The 16644-nt window shown below is 33.0% G+C and overlaps 2 protein-coding genes across 2 annotated transcripts; both read right to left on the reverse strand.

The window, feature by feature from the left end:
* Nucleotides 1-2216: 2216 nt before the first annotated feature.
* On the reverse strand, nucleotides 2217-3793 carry LOC127137038 (uncharacterized mitochondrial protein AtMg00810-like). The gene is made up of 4 exons (XM_051063535.1): nucleotides 3647-3793; nucleotides 3429-3539; nucleotides 2344-3323; nucleotides 2217-2229 (listed from the first exon to the last, which is right to left on the reverse strand). The coding sequence occupies exons 1-4, from the start codon at nucleotides 3791-3793 to the stop codon at nucleotides 2217-2219; spliced, it is 1251 nt and encodes a 416-aa protein (XP_050919492.1).
* Nucleotides 3794-14609: 10816 nt separating this feature from the next.
* LOC127137039 (B3 domain-containing protein At2g24670-like) lies at nucleotides 14610-15203 on the reverse strand. Its single transcript, XM_051063536.1, has one exon. The coding sequence runs from the start codon at nucleotides 15201-15203 to the stop codon at nucleotides 14610-14612; it is 594 nt and encodes a 197-aa protein (XP_050919493.1).
* Nucleotides 15204-16644: the final 1441 nt, after the last annotated feature.

Genomic DNA, 16644 nt, shown 5'->3' on the forward strand with positions numbered 1-16644 from the left:
AAATATTTTAAACAATTATTAAGTGAAATATTTAGCCTATATGATTAAAAGAAGATATGTCGTTAATTGAGATATTTTATTAAATAAAAAGAATCAGTTTTACAAAATACAAACAAATAAATTATAAAAATCAAAATAGTTCTAAAATTTAATTAAAAATATAATAAATTAAAAAATATACATATCAAAACCCTTCTGTAGTTGTTTAAGATATTTTTATACTACATATCAAAACCAGTTTGTTAATTTTTAAACGGTCAATGTCTAAGTATCAGACTTGCACAATAATAAAAAAATTAAATTAATTAAAAAAATAATGTTAATATAAATTAAACATTATTTAATTATTAAAAAATAATTCCATATTAATTTAAAATTAAATTAAATGATTATCAAATAAGATAAAAGTAATATGTGATTCTTGTTGAGATTTTAAAACTTTATAAAATTGAATGATATATATATATATATATATATATATATATATATATATATATATATATATATATATATATATATATATATATATATATATATATATATATATATATATATATATATATATATATATATATATATATATATATATATATATATATATATATATATATATATATATATATATATATATATATATATTAATTATTTACACCATCTTTTTAATACAATTATATGACTTAAGATAATGCTAAAAAATAAAATAAACTGAATCCTCTTTCTTTCGATGTATACAACAATGAGGTTAATTTATCAAGATCTTCACTCAACCTTGACTTCCACCTTTCAGATTCAACTATCTTTTTTCAAGCCTCAAATTTGCATCGACCTTCACTCAACCATGTCGAAAGTCTCTTGTTTGAGCCTTGATATGTTCGATGGAACTAGAAACTCCAACTCCTTATGTAGCAACCTTCACTCAGTTATATTAAAGCTTTCTAGGAGCAAGAAAACCCTTCTTTTTCCTCGATTAGATTGTTAATCTCATCTACATAACAAAAAATTGATTTTCCAATCTGAAATCTCAAAACCTATTTTTTTTCATTCATTTATTGATTCAAGTTATTACATTCCCTGATTCGAATCCTTCTTACAAAACTGATTTTTTTTTGAAATTTCAAACTTTCACGGTTGAATTGAGAACTTTCAAACTTTAATTATACATTCATGAGCTTTTTTTTATTTAAGTTTTTTACTAATCAACTTGAACCATATTGCACCGACTTTAAATGAAGGGTTTATTTATGCATGAGAAGACACTTTGATAAAAAACTCTCAACCCTATAATGCACAAATATCTATTCAAGAGTATACTCAATTACTAAGAAGATAAAATAATTGATAACCAAGTGACAAACTACAAAACCATAATCATATCAAAATTCTAGAAGATCAGAGTACTTTTAATAACACTCTTCCTTGTCACTATATAAAGTAACATACATATGATATCTCTTAAAAGAATCTCCTCCAATGTCACATATCATATCTTCTAGTCAATCATCCACATCCACATCAGATTCCTCTATGTGTGTTGTAGTTGGGGGTTTTTATAACTTCACCATGACACACCCGTCTTGTATAATTTTGATAAATTCCATCACAACATAGATGATTCAATATTTCTTCCTTTCCACGTTTTTTTGAAATAACACAACAAACACAAGGGCAATAAAAAATCCATTATTGTTAGGATGACTTCTTTCATCGAATTATAGAAATTCAACCACTTCATTTATATACTTTGCACTTAATATACTATACATCATCCAACTACGATCAATAACCAATACACAAAATTCAATCAATAGTTTTGTGTTGATTGGTGATCATCCACAACTATGATCCATAAGAACATGTAATACAACTATAAAAATATAGGCAAACATACTAGCACAAACTATACCATAATTAAGTTTCATTTAGCGATAATACTATAGTTATTTTAAAAATTTACATTAGAAATTATTAGACCAGTGACTTTAAACACAAGAGAGGGAGGGGTGACTTATAAAGGTTGAAAAATGAGCTTGGTTGTGTGATTTATTTTGGCTATTGTTGATGATGGAGGATCCCATACAGAAAGATTGAAGAATGCACATAAAGTATGCAGCAGAATGTAAAGAAGAAGAAGAAGAAGAAGTATGAAAAATACTGTTACATTGATTGATATGAGAAGAAGATACAATGGTGCTATATATACACAAGTAGTAACCAATCTAAGCCTGCCACCTAAGCCAACAGAAATACATAAGCTAACAGAAATACATTATACCAGTATGAATAAAGGATGTATAATCCAATATGCCCCCTCAAGTTGGACTGTGGATAGTGCAGAGTCCTAACTTGGAAAGGATAGAGGAAAAAGCAGGAGAATGCAAAGGCTTTGTGAAAACATCTGCTAGCTGGTCATTGGTGGAAACAGGAAGCAAGTGGATGAGCCTGGAAACGATTTTCTCTCGAATCACATGGCAATCGAGCTCAATGTATTTACTTCTTTCATGGAATGTAGGGTTATGCGCAAGGTAAATGGCAGATTTTCTATCACAATATACAGATGCCGGCTGTGAAAGTTGTACCATTAGGTCATTAAAGAGAAATTGCAGCCATTGAATCTCACAAGTGAGAGAAGCTAAGGCTCTGTATTCAGCTTCTGTGGAGGATCTAGACACAGTATTCTGCTTCTTAGACTTCCAGCATAACAAGGAATTACCAAGAACAACACAAAAGCCAGTGATGGATTTTCTTGTGGTAGGACATCTAGCCCAGTCAGAATCAGCAAAGGCACACAGTTTGAGAGGACTAGAAGCTGAAAGAAATATACCTTTGGCTGGAGAGCTCTTCAAAAACCTTAGAATTTTGGTTGCAGCCTGATAGTGTGGAACAAGGGGCTTAGATACAAATTGACTCAAGTGCTGCACTGCAAAAGATATATCAGGCCTAGTGTTGGTGAGATAGATTAACCTGCCAATCAACCGTCTGTAGGAGGTAGGATCAGGCAAAAGTTCACCATCAGTAGGAGAAAGCTTGAGATTGGGATCAAAGGGAATAGAAGAAGGCTTGGCTGCCAGAAAACCTGTATCTTCCAAAAGCTCAAGAGTGTATTTTCTCTGGTTCATGAAAATACCTTTTGAAGATCTAGCAATCTCAAAACCCAAAAAGAACCTGAGCTGGCCAAGGTCTTTAATCCTGAACTTATCATCAAGTATGTGTTTAACATGATGAATCTCATGTAAAGAATTTTTGGTTAACACAATATCATCGACATAGACAAGGATGGAAGTGAAAGTATCCTTGGTAGATTTAACATAGAGAGAATGATCAGCCTGTGATTGAGTATACCTCAGAGAGATTAAGAAGGTCGATAGTTTTGAGTACCACTGTCTACTGGCCTGTTTGAGACCATATAGAGACTTTTGTAATTTGCATACCTGAGATGGAACAGCTGAAGTGAGACCAGGAGGGAGTGTCATATATACCTCTTCATGTAAGTCACCATGAAGGAAGGCATTATTATCATCCAACTGTTCCATACGCCAGCCCTTTATTGCACAACAGACAACAAAACTCTTACTGTGGTGATCTTGGCTACAGGAGAAAAGGTGTCAAAGTAATCTACACCTTCCATTTGAGTGTATCCCTTAGCTACCAGCCTAGCTTTATACCTCTCAATAGAACCATCAGCCTTATATTTGATTTTGTATACCCACCTGCAGCCTATGGGAACTTTTCCTGGAGGAAGTTCAACAACCTCCCATGTTTGGTTTTCTGCAAGAGCCTGTAGTTCAATATCCATGGCTTGTTTCTAACAATCACTCTTAATGGCTTGATTATATGTTTTAGGTTCAGTGTTAGAGGAAATAGAGAAACAAAAATGTTTATATGTAGGAGAGCAATTGTTATATGTAAGCACAAAAGATAAAGGATAAAGGACATGGGAATGAGGTTTTGAGAGAGAGGAATAACAATGATAATCCTTTAGATATTGGGGAGGGTGAGATGACCTAGAAGATTGTCTTAAGGGAACAAAATTGTTATCTGCAGAGGATTGGGGAATTAAACCAGTAGAGGAAGAATCATTGGATAAAAGAGTGTTAGGTTCTAATGTATGCTCAGAGTGAGTACTAGGTTCTGGAGAATCAGTATGAGTAGGAAGATTATTAGGGAGAGAGGTCAGTGAACCAGGACAATGGTGGTTGAAATCAGGAGGGGAGTTGGCACAATCATTAGTGGATGTGGACACATAAGAAGATAAAGACAGATCAGTACTGGATTGAGTTTGAGGTATGGGAAAAGGCAGGTCATCTAAGTTTTGGCTTGGTGAGGGATCTGCAAGACTATTATCAGAATGAGCAGAGTTATGCTTAAAGGGAACTGTGTTTTCATAGAAGACAACATTCCTTGAGACAAAAATATTATGGTTATGGAGGTCATATAAAATGTAGCCTTTTGTACCATCTCTATAACCAAGGAAAATACATTTTCTAGCTCTAAAGTCAAATTTTGCTCTGTGAGCTTGGAGTGTGGTGGCATAGCACAAACATCCAAAGACCTTAAGATGGATAATGGAGGGAGGTTGACTGAATAGAATTTCATAAGGACATTTTGATTTGAGCAGGGGTGAGGATAGTTTGTTGATTATGTGGACAACATGTTGGATGTGGAAGTTCCACAAGTTTAAAGGGATGTTTGAATGAAAAAGTAAGGACCTAGCAACATTGAGTATGTGCTGGTGTTTTCTTTCCACCACTCCATTTTGTTGGGGTGTTTCAACACAAGTCCTTTGATGAATAATTCCTTGGGATAAAAGGAAATCTGCAAGAGCTATGAACTCAGTCCCATTGTCAGATCTTAGGCATTTGAGTGTGGTATGGAATTGGGTTTTAATGTATGCTATGAATTGGATAAGGCTTTTTCTGGTTTGGTCTTTGGTTTTGAGGAAAATAACCCATGTGTGCCTACTGTAATCATCAACAAGAGTGAGAAAGTATTTATGCCCTAAGGTAGAAACAGTGGAGAAAGGTCCCCACAAATCAGCATGCAAAATATCAAAAGGAGCAGAAGAACATGAAGTGCTATTAGGAAAAGATAACTTTCTTTGTTTAGCAAAGTGACAAGAGTCACAAGGAACAACATCTTTATTACAAGGAATGAAAGGAAATTTTTTAGAAATAGCTTGTAAACCTGTATTGGATAGATGGCCTAATCTTAAGTGCCAAAGAGTACAAGAATTTAAAGCAATAGAAGGATTTGTGGATTGATGAGCCGTGGAGTCAAGGACATATAGTCCTCTTTGCAGGCTAGCTATACCAATCAGAACCTTGGAATGAGTCTGCATGATATGACAGTTGTTAGCAGTGAATTGAACTAGGCATTTATTGCTATCTATCAATTTAGCAACAGAGATGAGATTGACATGAAAACTTGGAATATAAAGAATATTATGTAGAGTTAAGGATGGAGAAATAACAATAGTACCAGAAATGGATGCTACAACTTGGGAGCCATTAGACAGACTAACAGGAATAGGGACTATGTTTTTGTATTGAGTATAAGAATCAAAATTGAAACTAAAGTGATCAGTAGCACCTGTATCTAAGATCTAGAGATTAGAGTTCTTACCATTCATGTTGGATGCATGAGAATTCATAACAAAAGGGGATGTGGAGACAGAGTTGACTGTGAAATTAAGTTTGGATAGTTGGAGTAAAGCCAAAATATTGTTGTACTGCTCCTGAGTAAAACCAAAAGCAGAAGGTGTTGAACCCTGAGGAGAAGCTTTTGTAGCACTGTTAGCCGTGGCAGCTGCTGGTGTTGGTGTAAGCCCTAGAGGCCAATACTTTTTGGTACTTGTATCGAATTATTTATTAATAATAAAAGGCATTTTCTTTATTATGGTTGATTAATAAAGTCCATGGAATAGATAGTCCGTTTAATGTATTAAGTGTGACTTAATCATGAGAACACATTAAACATAAGGACACTATTCTTAAAGTATCCGTAGTCGAGCTTTAGTGTGAAGTGGGATAACATTAAAGCATTAAGACTATTATGTTTGTAGACTGATGATCACATCTCATGGATCATGGATAAAGAGTTATCAAGTCTTAAACATAGGTATGAATATTAGGAGTAATATTTATACCGGATTGACCCGCTATGAGAATACTATATAGAAAGTTATGCAAAGTGTCATAAGTTATTCTCATGGTGATAATAGTGTATGCCACTCTTCGACCTGAAACCACTATGGATCCTAGATGTAGAGTCAAGTGCTTTATTGCTGATCCAACGTTGTCCGTAACTGGATAACCATAAAGACAGTTGATGGGTACTCCACAAAGCATGCTGAGGGACATGAGTGTCCTAGATGGAATTTGCCCATCCTGCATAACAGGATAAATGTCTATGGGCCCAATATTGAACTGGACAAGGATGACACGGTCTATACCTTGTGTTCAATATAGACATAAGGGCAAAAGGGTAATTATACACATAAGTATTATCACAGAAGGAATTGTCAGATCACATGACATTTTCGTGTCTTGGGTAGCAGTGATGTGTTGCTAGATACCGCTCACTGTTTATTATGTTAAATACATGATTTAATATAATTGCCAACGTCGCGAAAACCTACAGGGTCACACACAAAGGACAGATTGATGAGAGATAGAGTAACTAAGGAATACCGTAAGGTACGATGCCCTTAAGTGAGTTATGGAACATCGTAAGGTACGGTGTACTTAAGTAGAATACGAAATATGGTAAGGTACCATGTGCTTAAGTGATTTTGGGCATATTATAAGATATGGGCCAAAGTACACTTAAGTGGGCTTTTAGCTTGAAGCCCACACAAGAGGTTCTATAAATAGAACCCTTGTGCAGAAGCATTCAGTGCGGTTGCATTATTTTCGTTTTCTCTCTCTCTCCCTCTCTCTCTCTCACTCAAAGCCTTCACTCATACCAGCTAGCACTGAGATTGAAGGAATCCGTTCGTGTGGACTGAGTAGAGACGTTGTCATCGTTCAACGTTCGTGATCACTCTGTGGATCTGCATCAAAGGTTTTGATCGTCACAAGAGATCTGCACCAAAGGTTTCAATCGTCACAAGAGGTAAATATTCTATCACTGATCATGACCATTCGTAAGGATCTCTAAAGGAGAAAATTTTAATTTCCGTTGCGTTTTGGATCACAATTCTCCTTCAGCCGGAATCTTGCCTTTGTTCTTAAAACCTGGAGGATAGCCATGCTTTTGAAAACACGTCTCCACTGTGTGATTAGTTCTTCCACAGTGAGTGCAGATCCTGTTGGTACCTTTGGAGCCGTGATAACCCTGATTCTTGCCTTTGTAATTAGTGTTACCCTGTTTGGCATCATAGTTTCCTTCAGTAGTCTGGACTTGTAAGGCAACTGTTTCCTCAACAGTGCTAGCAGTAGGAGTATCACCATTGATGGAGCTATGCATCTCTCTTTCTTGTTGTATGACAAGTGAGAATGCGTAATTGATATCAGGAAGGGGATTCATCGTCATTATTTGTGATTTGGAATGCATAAATTTTTCAGATAATCCTTTCAGAAACCGTATAACGTAATCTTGCTCTCTGTATTTCTTGATGGAAGCTATGGCACCACAAGAACACTGAATAGCGCAAGAACATAACGGTATCGGTCGATAGTTCTCCAACTCATCCCACATGACCTTAAGCTGAGTGAAATAGTTAGATACATCGAGAGTACCTTGACGAAACTTGTAGAGATCCTCTTGAATGTCTGAAATGCGGAAGATATCGCCATGTGAAAACCGAATCTGCAGATTCTTCCAAACTCCTGCGACACTATCAATCCATAAAACCGATTTGGCAATCGATTCGGAGATTGAACGCTGAATCCACGCAAGAGCCATTGTATTGCATCCAATCCATGGCGCGTACAATGGATCTGAAACTGGAGGTTTGGTTAGGGATCCATCAATGAACTTGTCCTTGTTTTTGGAGATTAGGGCGATTTGTATAGAACGCTCCCAAACGTGATAGTTCTTATCGTTGAGTAGCGGAGTAACAAGAACAAGAGCTGGATTTTCATTTGGATGAAGGTAGTAAGGGTTTGCAGAATTGGTTGAAAAACCGGCATAGCTCTGGTTTGCCATTGAAGCTAAATCAAGAACGGAGAAAAAAAAGGAAATCGCGAACAACAAGAAAAAAAAGGAAAGCAATGGCTACCAGAGCATTGTATGCTCTGATACCATGTTGATGATGGAGGATCCCATACAGAAAGACTGAAGAATGCACATAAAGTGTGCAGCAGAATGTAAAGAAGAAGAAGAAGAAGTATGAAAAATACTGTTACATTGATTGATATGAGAAGAAGATACAATGGTGCTATATATACACAAGTAATAACCAATCTAAGCCTGCCACCTAAGCTAACAAAAATACATAAGCTAACAGAAATACATTATACCAGTATGAGTAAAGGATGTATAATCCAATAGCTATCCTATGGAAGAACTTGGTGTTTCTATGACCATATAGATTCAATTTCAATTTAGCCTTCTCATGCCAAAACATACTCTCAAGATGCAAACATTCTTTCAAATTTGTAAGGGAAGCTCTTTCATGAGCATTAAGCACTTATAAAACCCATATCCAGAATCTTTTTTGTTGTTGCTGAATTTGATAAACTTCCTTTATCATCAATAACGTTTTGGTGCACATTCACAAAAGAGTCTTTGTTCCAAGTCCTAAGAACATGCATAAGCTGCCTATGTTTTTCAGCGAACACAAACATGGTACATCCAACAACATTCACATTTTAGCAACTCTTGATGACTTCAATATAAAGAGGGTGTGTGGACCACATTTGCAAAAACTTGAATTGCAGTAGAAGGAGACAATTATAATGCTAAATTCAAGCTTCAAAGGAAAATGATGAGAGATGATTTTTGCTAAGGTATGAGAAGAGGTTTGCGTTCATAAAGAAATCCAGTCTATATTGCAGGTGCATCTTAACATACCCCAAAATTTTCCCTCGATCAATAAATCATACGCAACTATCATTTTTATTGATCTAAAATTTGCGTAGTTCACTTTGGCGTTCTCGTTTAAATTTTTCGATGTCATTTGTGTTCCTATTTTGGTCAGCCAGGTCCTTTTCAACCGGCCATTTTTATTGCAAAATATGATTTTTATCTGTCTGTTTTCCAAAAGCTTATTTCACGTAGATCATTTTAATGCATTCATTTTATTTTTTTGCGTATTTTAATGCCTCCGGTTTTTATTAATTTTAATTTCTTTTATTTTTTTTATTTATCAAAGTATCAAGAAAAAATAAATAAGAACAAATAAATAAGAACAAATAAATAATCATTTGATTTTTATTAAAAAAAATTGATTTGATTCATTTAAATTCATTTTTGATCAAAAAATATCCAAGGTTTTTTTGCCATTTGCATTTTAATTGTGAAAATCCTAATTTGCTTACTATTTTGTGCTTTCTCATTGTCCATTGGATCAAAATGATCAAGGGTTACCAATCAATACATACATTTCACTTGAATCACTTTCCATATCCATCTCCCTCATCCAATAAAAATTCAAGGAATAAAAATAATTTTAAAAAAGGAAAGAAAAGTGAAAAAGAAAAAATGTGTACACTCACTCACAACATTTGGCAGCTAGCGCCAAAATGCATCTTATACCCAAACTCTATCTCATAAAAAAAACGAAAAAAACGAAAAGAGATAGAAGATAAAACAATTTTTCTCAAATAGAAAAGGCCAAACAAGGCCTTGAAGGAACTCCTCACATTCCCCCTCATCTCTCTCTCTCTCTCTCTCTCTCTCTCTCTCTCTCTCTCTCTCTCTCTCTCTCTCTCTCTCTCTCTCTCTCTCTCTCTCTCTCTCTCTCTCTCGGTAATCCCTCTTCATTCTCTCAGAAAAATCTCCTCTTCTTTCCATCGAAAACCACTTCCCCTTTTTCATTTCCTCCAACCTCACCCAACAAACTCTGACTGCCGTGCTCTATTTCGCCGGCCACTACCGCCTCCGTTCAACTTAGTTCACACTCCCTCATTCCTCCATTAACCCAGTGCCACTGATGCACCACCCATCAAGCTCAACTCATCAAGCTCGCTCGACACTCACTTGCAAACAAATGTTGCAGCAACTGAGTGACACAATAAGCAGAAACAACATTGCTAACAAGCCAAATACGCAACAACAACGATTACGCATTCGGTAACTTTTCGTTTCGAAAACCTCGTTGCATTTTGAGTTGTTTTAAGTTTCCATTCTTTTTTCACATTGTATATATGTTGATTTTATGCGTGTGAACTTTGTGTATTCTGTTAAGACGTTGCATTATGCATACCGGTTCTTTGGAGTTATGTACTAATTTTATTGTTTTTGGAATACTATAATATTCTATAAATATAAGATATATACGTGGTTGTTGCTGCTGTTTTACTTTGTTTCGTTGCGTTGTGTAAATTAGATAAAATCCGCTGATTTTACATCATTTATGTGTCATTATGATGCCGAATTTTTCGTTCGATATATTGATATAACATGACGACGCATATGCAGTTTATTTTTGGTTGTGTTCAGCGTTACATTTTGCACATTTAGTTGCGTTACGTTACAATTCATATTTTATGTACTTTTCGATTCGATTGCGATGAGCGTGTTGAGTGTCAGCAATTTGCCTGATTTTTCATTGGTTTACGTGTGACATTTTCAAGTTAGGTTGTCGACACACTTTAATTCAATTTCGTATGCGCTTTCGATGGTTTAGCATAACGGCAATCCACATTTTTGTTTTTTTACCAAATTGCACTTCGACACAGGACTCTTTCTTTCATGATGTTATATTTCGTTACGTTTCAATTTTATTCGCGATGAGCGCATTGTGCGTTAGAAATTTTCAATTCAATTTGTGTTGAGATACAATGATCCAACTTCATTACATTTAAATCGAATTTGAATCCTACTTTTAGCATCTTTGCATTGCACGTCTTTGCGTTACGCGACATCAATTCATGTCCTCGTGTCATGATTTTGATCTGTGGACGTTTCGTTTTTCTCTACTCTTTCGATTAAATTACATTGAATGCTTGTTGTAATTATTTTGTATGCACTTGTATCCTTCTGTCTTGTTGCATGTGTTGTACATATTCGATTTGATTTCATTTTGTGGCGTTAAGTTACACCTTGTGCTAGAGTTTGCGTCATCACGATTAGAATTTCCGCACCCTTCGTGATGCAATTCGCAACCTTGTGTTACGATTCTCACCTTCCATTTATTCTTCAATCATCTTTTACCACTTATTCAAATAATTTTAGACCATTTTACAAATCATTTTCCACTAGCGTGAATAAACCCTCGATCAACATCTAGTTTTTCTTTTCTTTTCCGCTTACTCGAAGCGATTAAAATATTTTCTTAATAAAATTGAAAGACAAAGGGTCGAGAGATGCACATCTCTTTAAACCCGTTTATAGTCGAGATATCGGAGCACACATTGCTCAAAACGACTATTAGTCTTTCAACCTAAAACACACTAATCAAACTTGGAATAAAGGGACAATTGGAAGCACATCCATGTGAATATCGAGTAAACGTGCGTTTGGTGCACACATATACTCAAATGTTTACTCATATTTCGTAAAGATCAAATCTCCATATAAAAGCAATCCAACCAATCAAACTTACTTTTCGCCATTGCGCGAATTCGAATACCTTTTCAAAAACGCGTATGCTTTATCCATTTCGACATGAAACAAACAAAGGCTTCAGCCTCCAAGAGCGAGTAGCAAACAAAGGTTTAACCACTTGATATGTCTAAAACATCAATATTTAAAAGCACCTAACAAATAGTTCTTTTTTACAAAGAACTATGTAACTTTGAGTTCTCCATCGCACCTTGGGATACATAGGAGAATTTTTTTGAAATCTTGTCAGACACATTAATAAAAAATCCAAAAACTTTTTTCCTTCTTTTTCTCGTTCAATAAGAAGAAGACCATAATCTGATAACACACTAACACTCATTCTCATAACTAACTAAATGGGTCCCGTTGAGTACAACAGATGTGATAGGTGTTAATACCTTCCTATTGCATAACCGAATCCCGAACATGCTCTTGGTTCGACGACCATTTCTTTTTTTTCCCTTCTTTTTTTGTGGTTTTTATCGATACTTTCCGTTTCCTTTTGGAATAAATAAAGTTTGATGAAGACTCTGTTTGTATTTCAATTGTGCGATGCGCTCGGGTATTTTTCGCGACGCGACACACGTGTCAAGCCTTTTTTGAGTGTTGGCTCCACCAAGTCATCCACTAGACCAAATTATCCCTAACATTAGGAAAATGTAAGAGCTCATTAGTGTTGGTCTAGTCTTGGAAATGCTCCATAGGAAATATAATATGAGCACAAGAGCTTTTATGTTCATGAGCAACAAGAATGACATTGAAGTCTCTAATAAAGTAGCAAGGTAATGACTAGTTTCCAATGAGATTCGAAAGATCCAAGCATAAACTTCTTGTAACAATATAGCTAGTGGAAGCATATATTAAAGTAATGCCAATTTTTTTATCACCCATAAAAGATGTGAAGGAAACATGTTGATCACCAATAAAGATGACCACAAGAGATATGGAAATTTGCATAAGCACCAAAGGTTAGGTAATGCATTTGTTCTATTAAGGACCCGATATCAAAAGAAAGCATTGCTAAGGATAATTCTTTTAAGGATCAATTTTGTTGGGATGTTGGAAAGATCCATTGAGTTACAAAAAAAAAGATAAATCATTTCAAATGTTTGGATGAACCAACCTTTGACCCGGTTTCATAAAAACTTATAGATTTCAACTTTTTTTTCCTATTTCTTATTTTTACCAAAGTAAAGCTAGGAGTATTATCAGGCATAAGGTGAGAGTCAATATCAAGCAAGAAGTCCTCCTCTCCATCATTATTTCATGCTAAATTTGTGTAAGAGTCGTGAAGAAAATTTTGATTACTAACAATGGAATTTTCAATAGATTCACTGTTATCATTTATGATTTGTGTGGCATCTACAAAATTATTTCTAAGAGAGTTGTCATCAAATTCTTCATCTCCTTCGACCACCAAATCAAGTAGTGCATCAAACTTGTTTTCCAATGTAGGTGTTTTAGAGCATCCTACAAAGTCTCTTTTTCTTTGTTTCTAACAAGTTTTCTATCTTTAATTGTGTTCCTTTTAGTTACTCCTTGCCCTTTTCTAATGTCTCTCTAATATTATTGTCATTCTTAACCAGGACATAGGTTTTAGTATTTCGAATATACTATAATTTAATCAACATTTGTATTCTATTTTTGTAATTTAACCTCTTTAAATCCATTTTTTATTTTTAATTTATGCACGCGTATTGCTTTGTTAGTTTCTCATTGCTTATTTATTTATAAAACTATTATTTTTTACTTTTTCAAAAGAAAAGAGAGTAACTAGTGACAATTAAAAACTAAATCATTTTTTTATGTGGACATGGTCAAAATTAAATTATACAGATAGTTTATTGAAATATTTATAAAAGTTTTTAGGTAATTTGACTATATTAAAGTTTTCAACTAAAAAAAATGTTAATGTGTTAGGACTACATGTGCATAATACACAATATATGAGTAACAATTTTTCAATAAAATAAAATTAATTGAAAAAAATGTTAAAATTATATTAAACAATAATTAGTTATACTAAAAGTGATTAATAATTAAATGAAATATTTTCTAAGAATAATTAAGTGAAATATTTAGCATATATAATTAAAAGAAGATATGTTGTTAATTGATGTATTTTATTAAATAAACAGAACCAATTTAAAATTACAATATTTTATTTATAAATTTCATAATGATTCTCAAATTTAATTAAAACTATAATAAATTTAAAAAATTAAAAATATTTTATTGAATATAAAAAATCCACGCTTGATTGTTTAAGATGTTTTTATGCTACATATAAAAATTGGTTTGTTAATTTTAAACGGTCAATGTTCACGTAACACGTCTGCACAATAATAAAAATTTAATATTTGACAAAAGAATTAAATTATTAAAACAAAGCATGTTAAAATAAATTAGACATTATTTAAGTATTAAAAAAATTACATGTTAGTCTAAAATTAAATTGAATATTTATTAGATAAGATAAAAGTAATATGTAATTCTTGTTGAGATTTTAATGCTTAATAAAACCGGATGAAATTTGAAATATTTATTGTAAAAAGTAAGATTAAAGTTATTTATGTATATTTAGTGATGTTTAATATTATTTTTCATTATACAATTATGATTGTTTTTAAACCCCTACTTTACTTCTTTGACAGAAAAATTTAAAGTGTTGTTCCAAAATTAAAAAGAAAAATAAATTAATTTATATTTAAATTATAAACAAAAATATAGACCTATCATAACAAAATTATTATTAATGATATTAAAAGAATAAAATTTTCAAAAAAAATTTAATCTAACTATAATGGTTTAAAGTTCCTATATCATATTTCAAGAATTTGATATTATAGAAAATAAAAACTAATAGAAACAAGTATCAAAAGTCTTAAACAAAAGATCTTCACTCAAACTCTTTCTGGTTGAAGTTCACAATTCTCGTCCTTTGATTTCTTCGATCTTTCATTTTTGATATCAATTGAATTCTTCAACTTTTCTCCACTTTTTTCAATTTCTTGCATCTTAGTGTCGAGTAAAAAGTACAAGTTATCGTTGACCCTAAATGACCAAATATCAAGTTTTTGATTCTCTTTAAAATTATTCTCCAATAATACAGGTGACCAATCCTGAACAAGATTGTAAACACTAGTAGTGCTCATATTCCACTTCTTCAAAGATAATGGGAATTCGTTAAAATAAGGATCTAACACAATCACTTTTAAACCGACCGGCTTTCCTTCTTGATCCCTTGTTTCTAAGATTGTCTTTTCTATTTCTGTGAGAAAATTAGATCTAATTTGTGTAATTGGCATTGAAAGACGATTGTTGTTATAGCTGAGATCAGACATAAACAATGTCTTACACATGATATATTTAATATCATTACCATTCAACACTGAGATCATGTTATTAACATGATTAGGCAATTCTGGTGGTGGTGATAGAGGAGTTTTTTCCTTACGAATGATTGATTTCCTCCTAATTGCGGGCTTTGATTTCATTATTCTTTCCCCATCAGAGATGATATCTTCATTGTCTGGACGATACCTTTTTTTGCTATTAACTTGTACTTTTTTCACTTTCCTTTGTTGACATGAGGTTTGATTGATTTTCTCTATTTGTGTTAACTCATCTTTGGTATAAAATTGTGGAGAAATTTGAGATAACACACAATGCAAAGTAAAATGAGACAATGGATCGAATTTCTTTTCTAAAGAATTCAGTTTTTGCATATATGCATTGATCTTCTCAATAGCCAAGGCTTTCTTTTCCATCATGCATTGAGCTTCCGTCTCCATAGACATTGATTTCTTTTCTTTTCTTTCTCAAATAAGGTGTTGCTTTATCGATGAAGTGTTATGGTTTCAAGTGTTTATCAAGTGTGTATTTATAGTGTTCTTGGAGATTTAAAATTTAAAACTAAATAATGTTAGAATCTTATCATATATTTAAATTTCCTTCTATATAGGCTAAAGATATAGATTTGATACTATATCTCGGTCAGTTAGTTACATTGAATATATTTTGTTTGTTACCATATGTTTGTTACCATATTTTGTTTGTTACCACAAATTCAATTAAGCTGACTTTCAATTTTAAAAACACAAGTAGAGATAACTAAAAATACGGATTAGCTTTTCAACAACAAATAAAATCTAGATCAAACAATGACATTAAATTTATTTTGCATATATTAAAAAAATTGATACAAAAGAATCCATTCAATATCAGTTTAAAAAATTTGGGGAATATTAATCTATATCAATTTTCTATACAAATTGTCTTAAATACAATTTATATTAAGTTAATAATTTTTTATTATGATAAAAAATAATTAATCATTCTTATATTTACATTATGATATATGTGAGAGAGAGAGAGAGGCACAACCCAAACCCATCATTGGGCTGGATTAAGCCTGACCCGGACCCTATTCATCATCTTCTTCAATCCCCCATGGTTTCATTCACATAATCAAAATAGTAACCTGCAATTTTCAACTCAATCCAAAGTTTTCAATTTCATAAAATCACGTATTACAAATCAAATATCGGATCAAATACATTATAATTTCAGTTACAATTCAAAAATCCTAATCTATTTCTAAACTAAATGAAATCTGATTGAACCTAGTACAAAACTTCCTAATTGAATCAATCTAATCAAAATATTGTAACCTATAAATAACCTAAATCTAAAACAGAAAGGAGACGAAAAAAAACCTAGAAGCGGATTCTTCTGCAATTTCCAAACCATCCATCAAAGCTCTAATTCAAACAAAGATTAGGGTTTCTCATTGAAACCCTAATTCTTATGAGCTAGCCACAGTTCAATAGCATCTCGCATAAAACGAAAAAGAAGCAGTCAAAAAAGAGAAGGAGAAGAAAAGGCTAAAACGTAAAGAGACAGAAAAAAGGATCATTTACCTCGATTGACTGGAAT

Source organism: Lathyrus oleraceus, chromosome 4, assembly GCF_024323335.1.
Source record: "Lathyrus oleraceus cultivar Zhongwan6 chromosome 4, CAAS_Psat_ZW6_1.0, whole genome shotgun sequence".
Taxonomy (NCBI): domain Eukaryota; kingdom Viridiplantae; phylum Streptophyta; class Magnoliopsida; order Fabales; family Fabaceae; genus Lathyrus; species Lathyrus oleraceus.

Bases quoted from the DNA above. Each gene is read 5' to 3' on its own strand.
- LOC127137038 (XM_051063535.1), bottom strand. From the start codon at position 3,793: ATGGATATTGAACTACAGGCTCTTGCAGAAAACCAAACATGGGAGGTT. The intron at 3,540-3,646 runs GTAGCTAAGGGA...TGTGCAATAAAG, and splicing joins AGAGGTATAAAGCTAGGCTG to GGCTGGCGTATGGAACAGTT. The intron at 3,324-3,428 runs GTATGCAAATTA...ACTCAATCACAG, and splicing joins CTTCAGCTGTTCCATCTCAG to GCTGATCATTCTCTCTATGT.
- LOC127137039 (XM_051063536.1), bottom strand. From the start codon at position 15,203: ATGAAATCAAAGCCCGCAATTAGGAGGAAATCAATCATTCGTAAGGAA.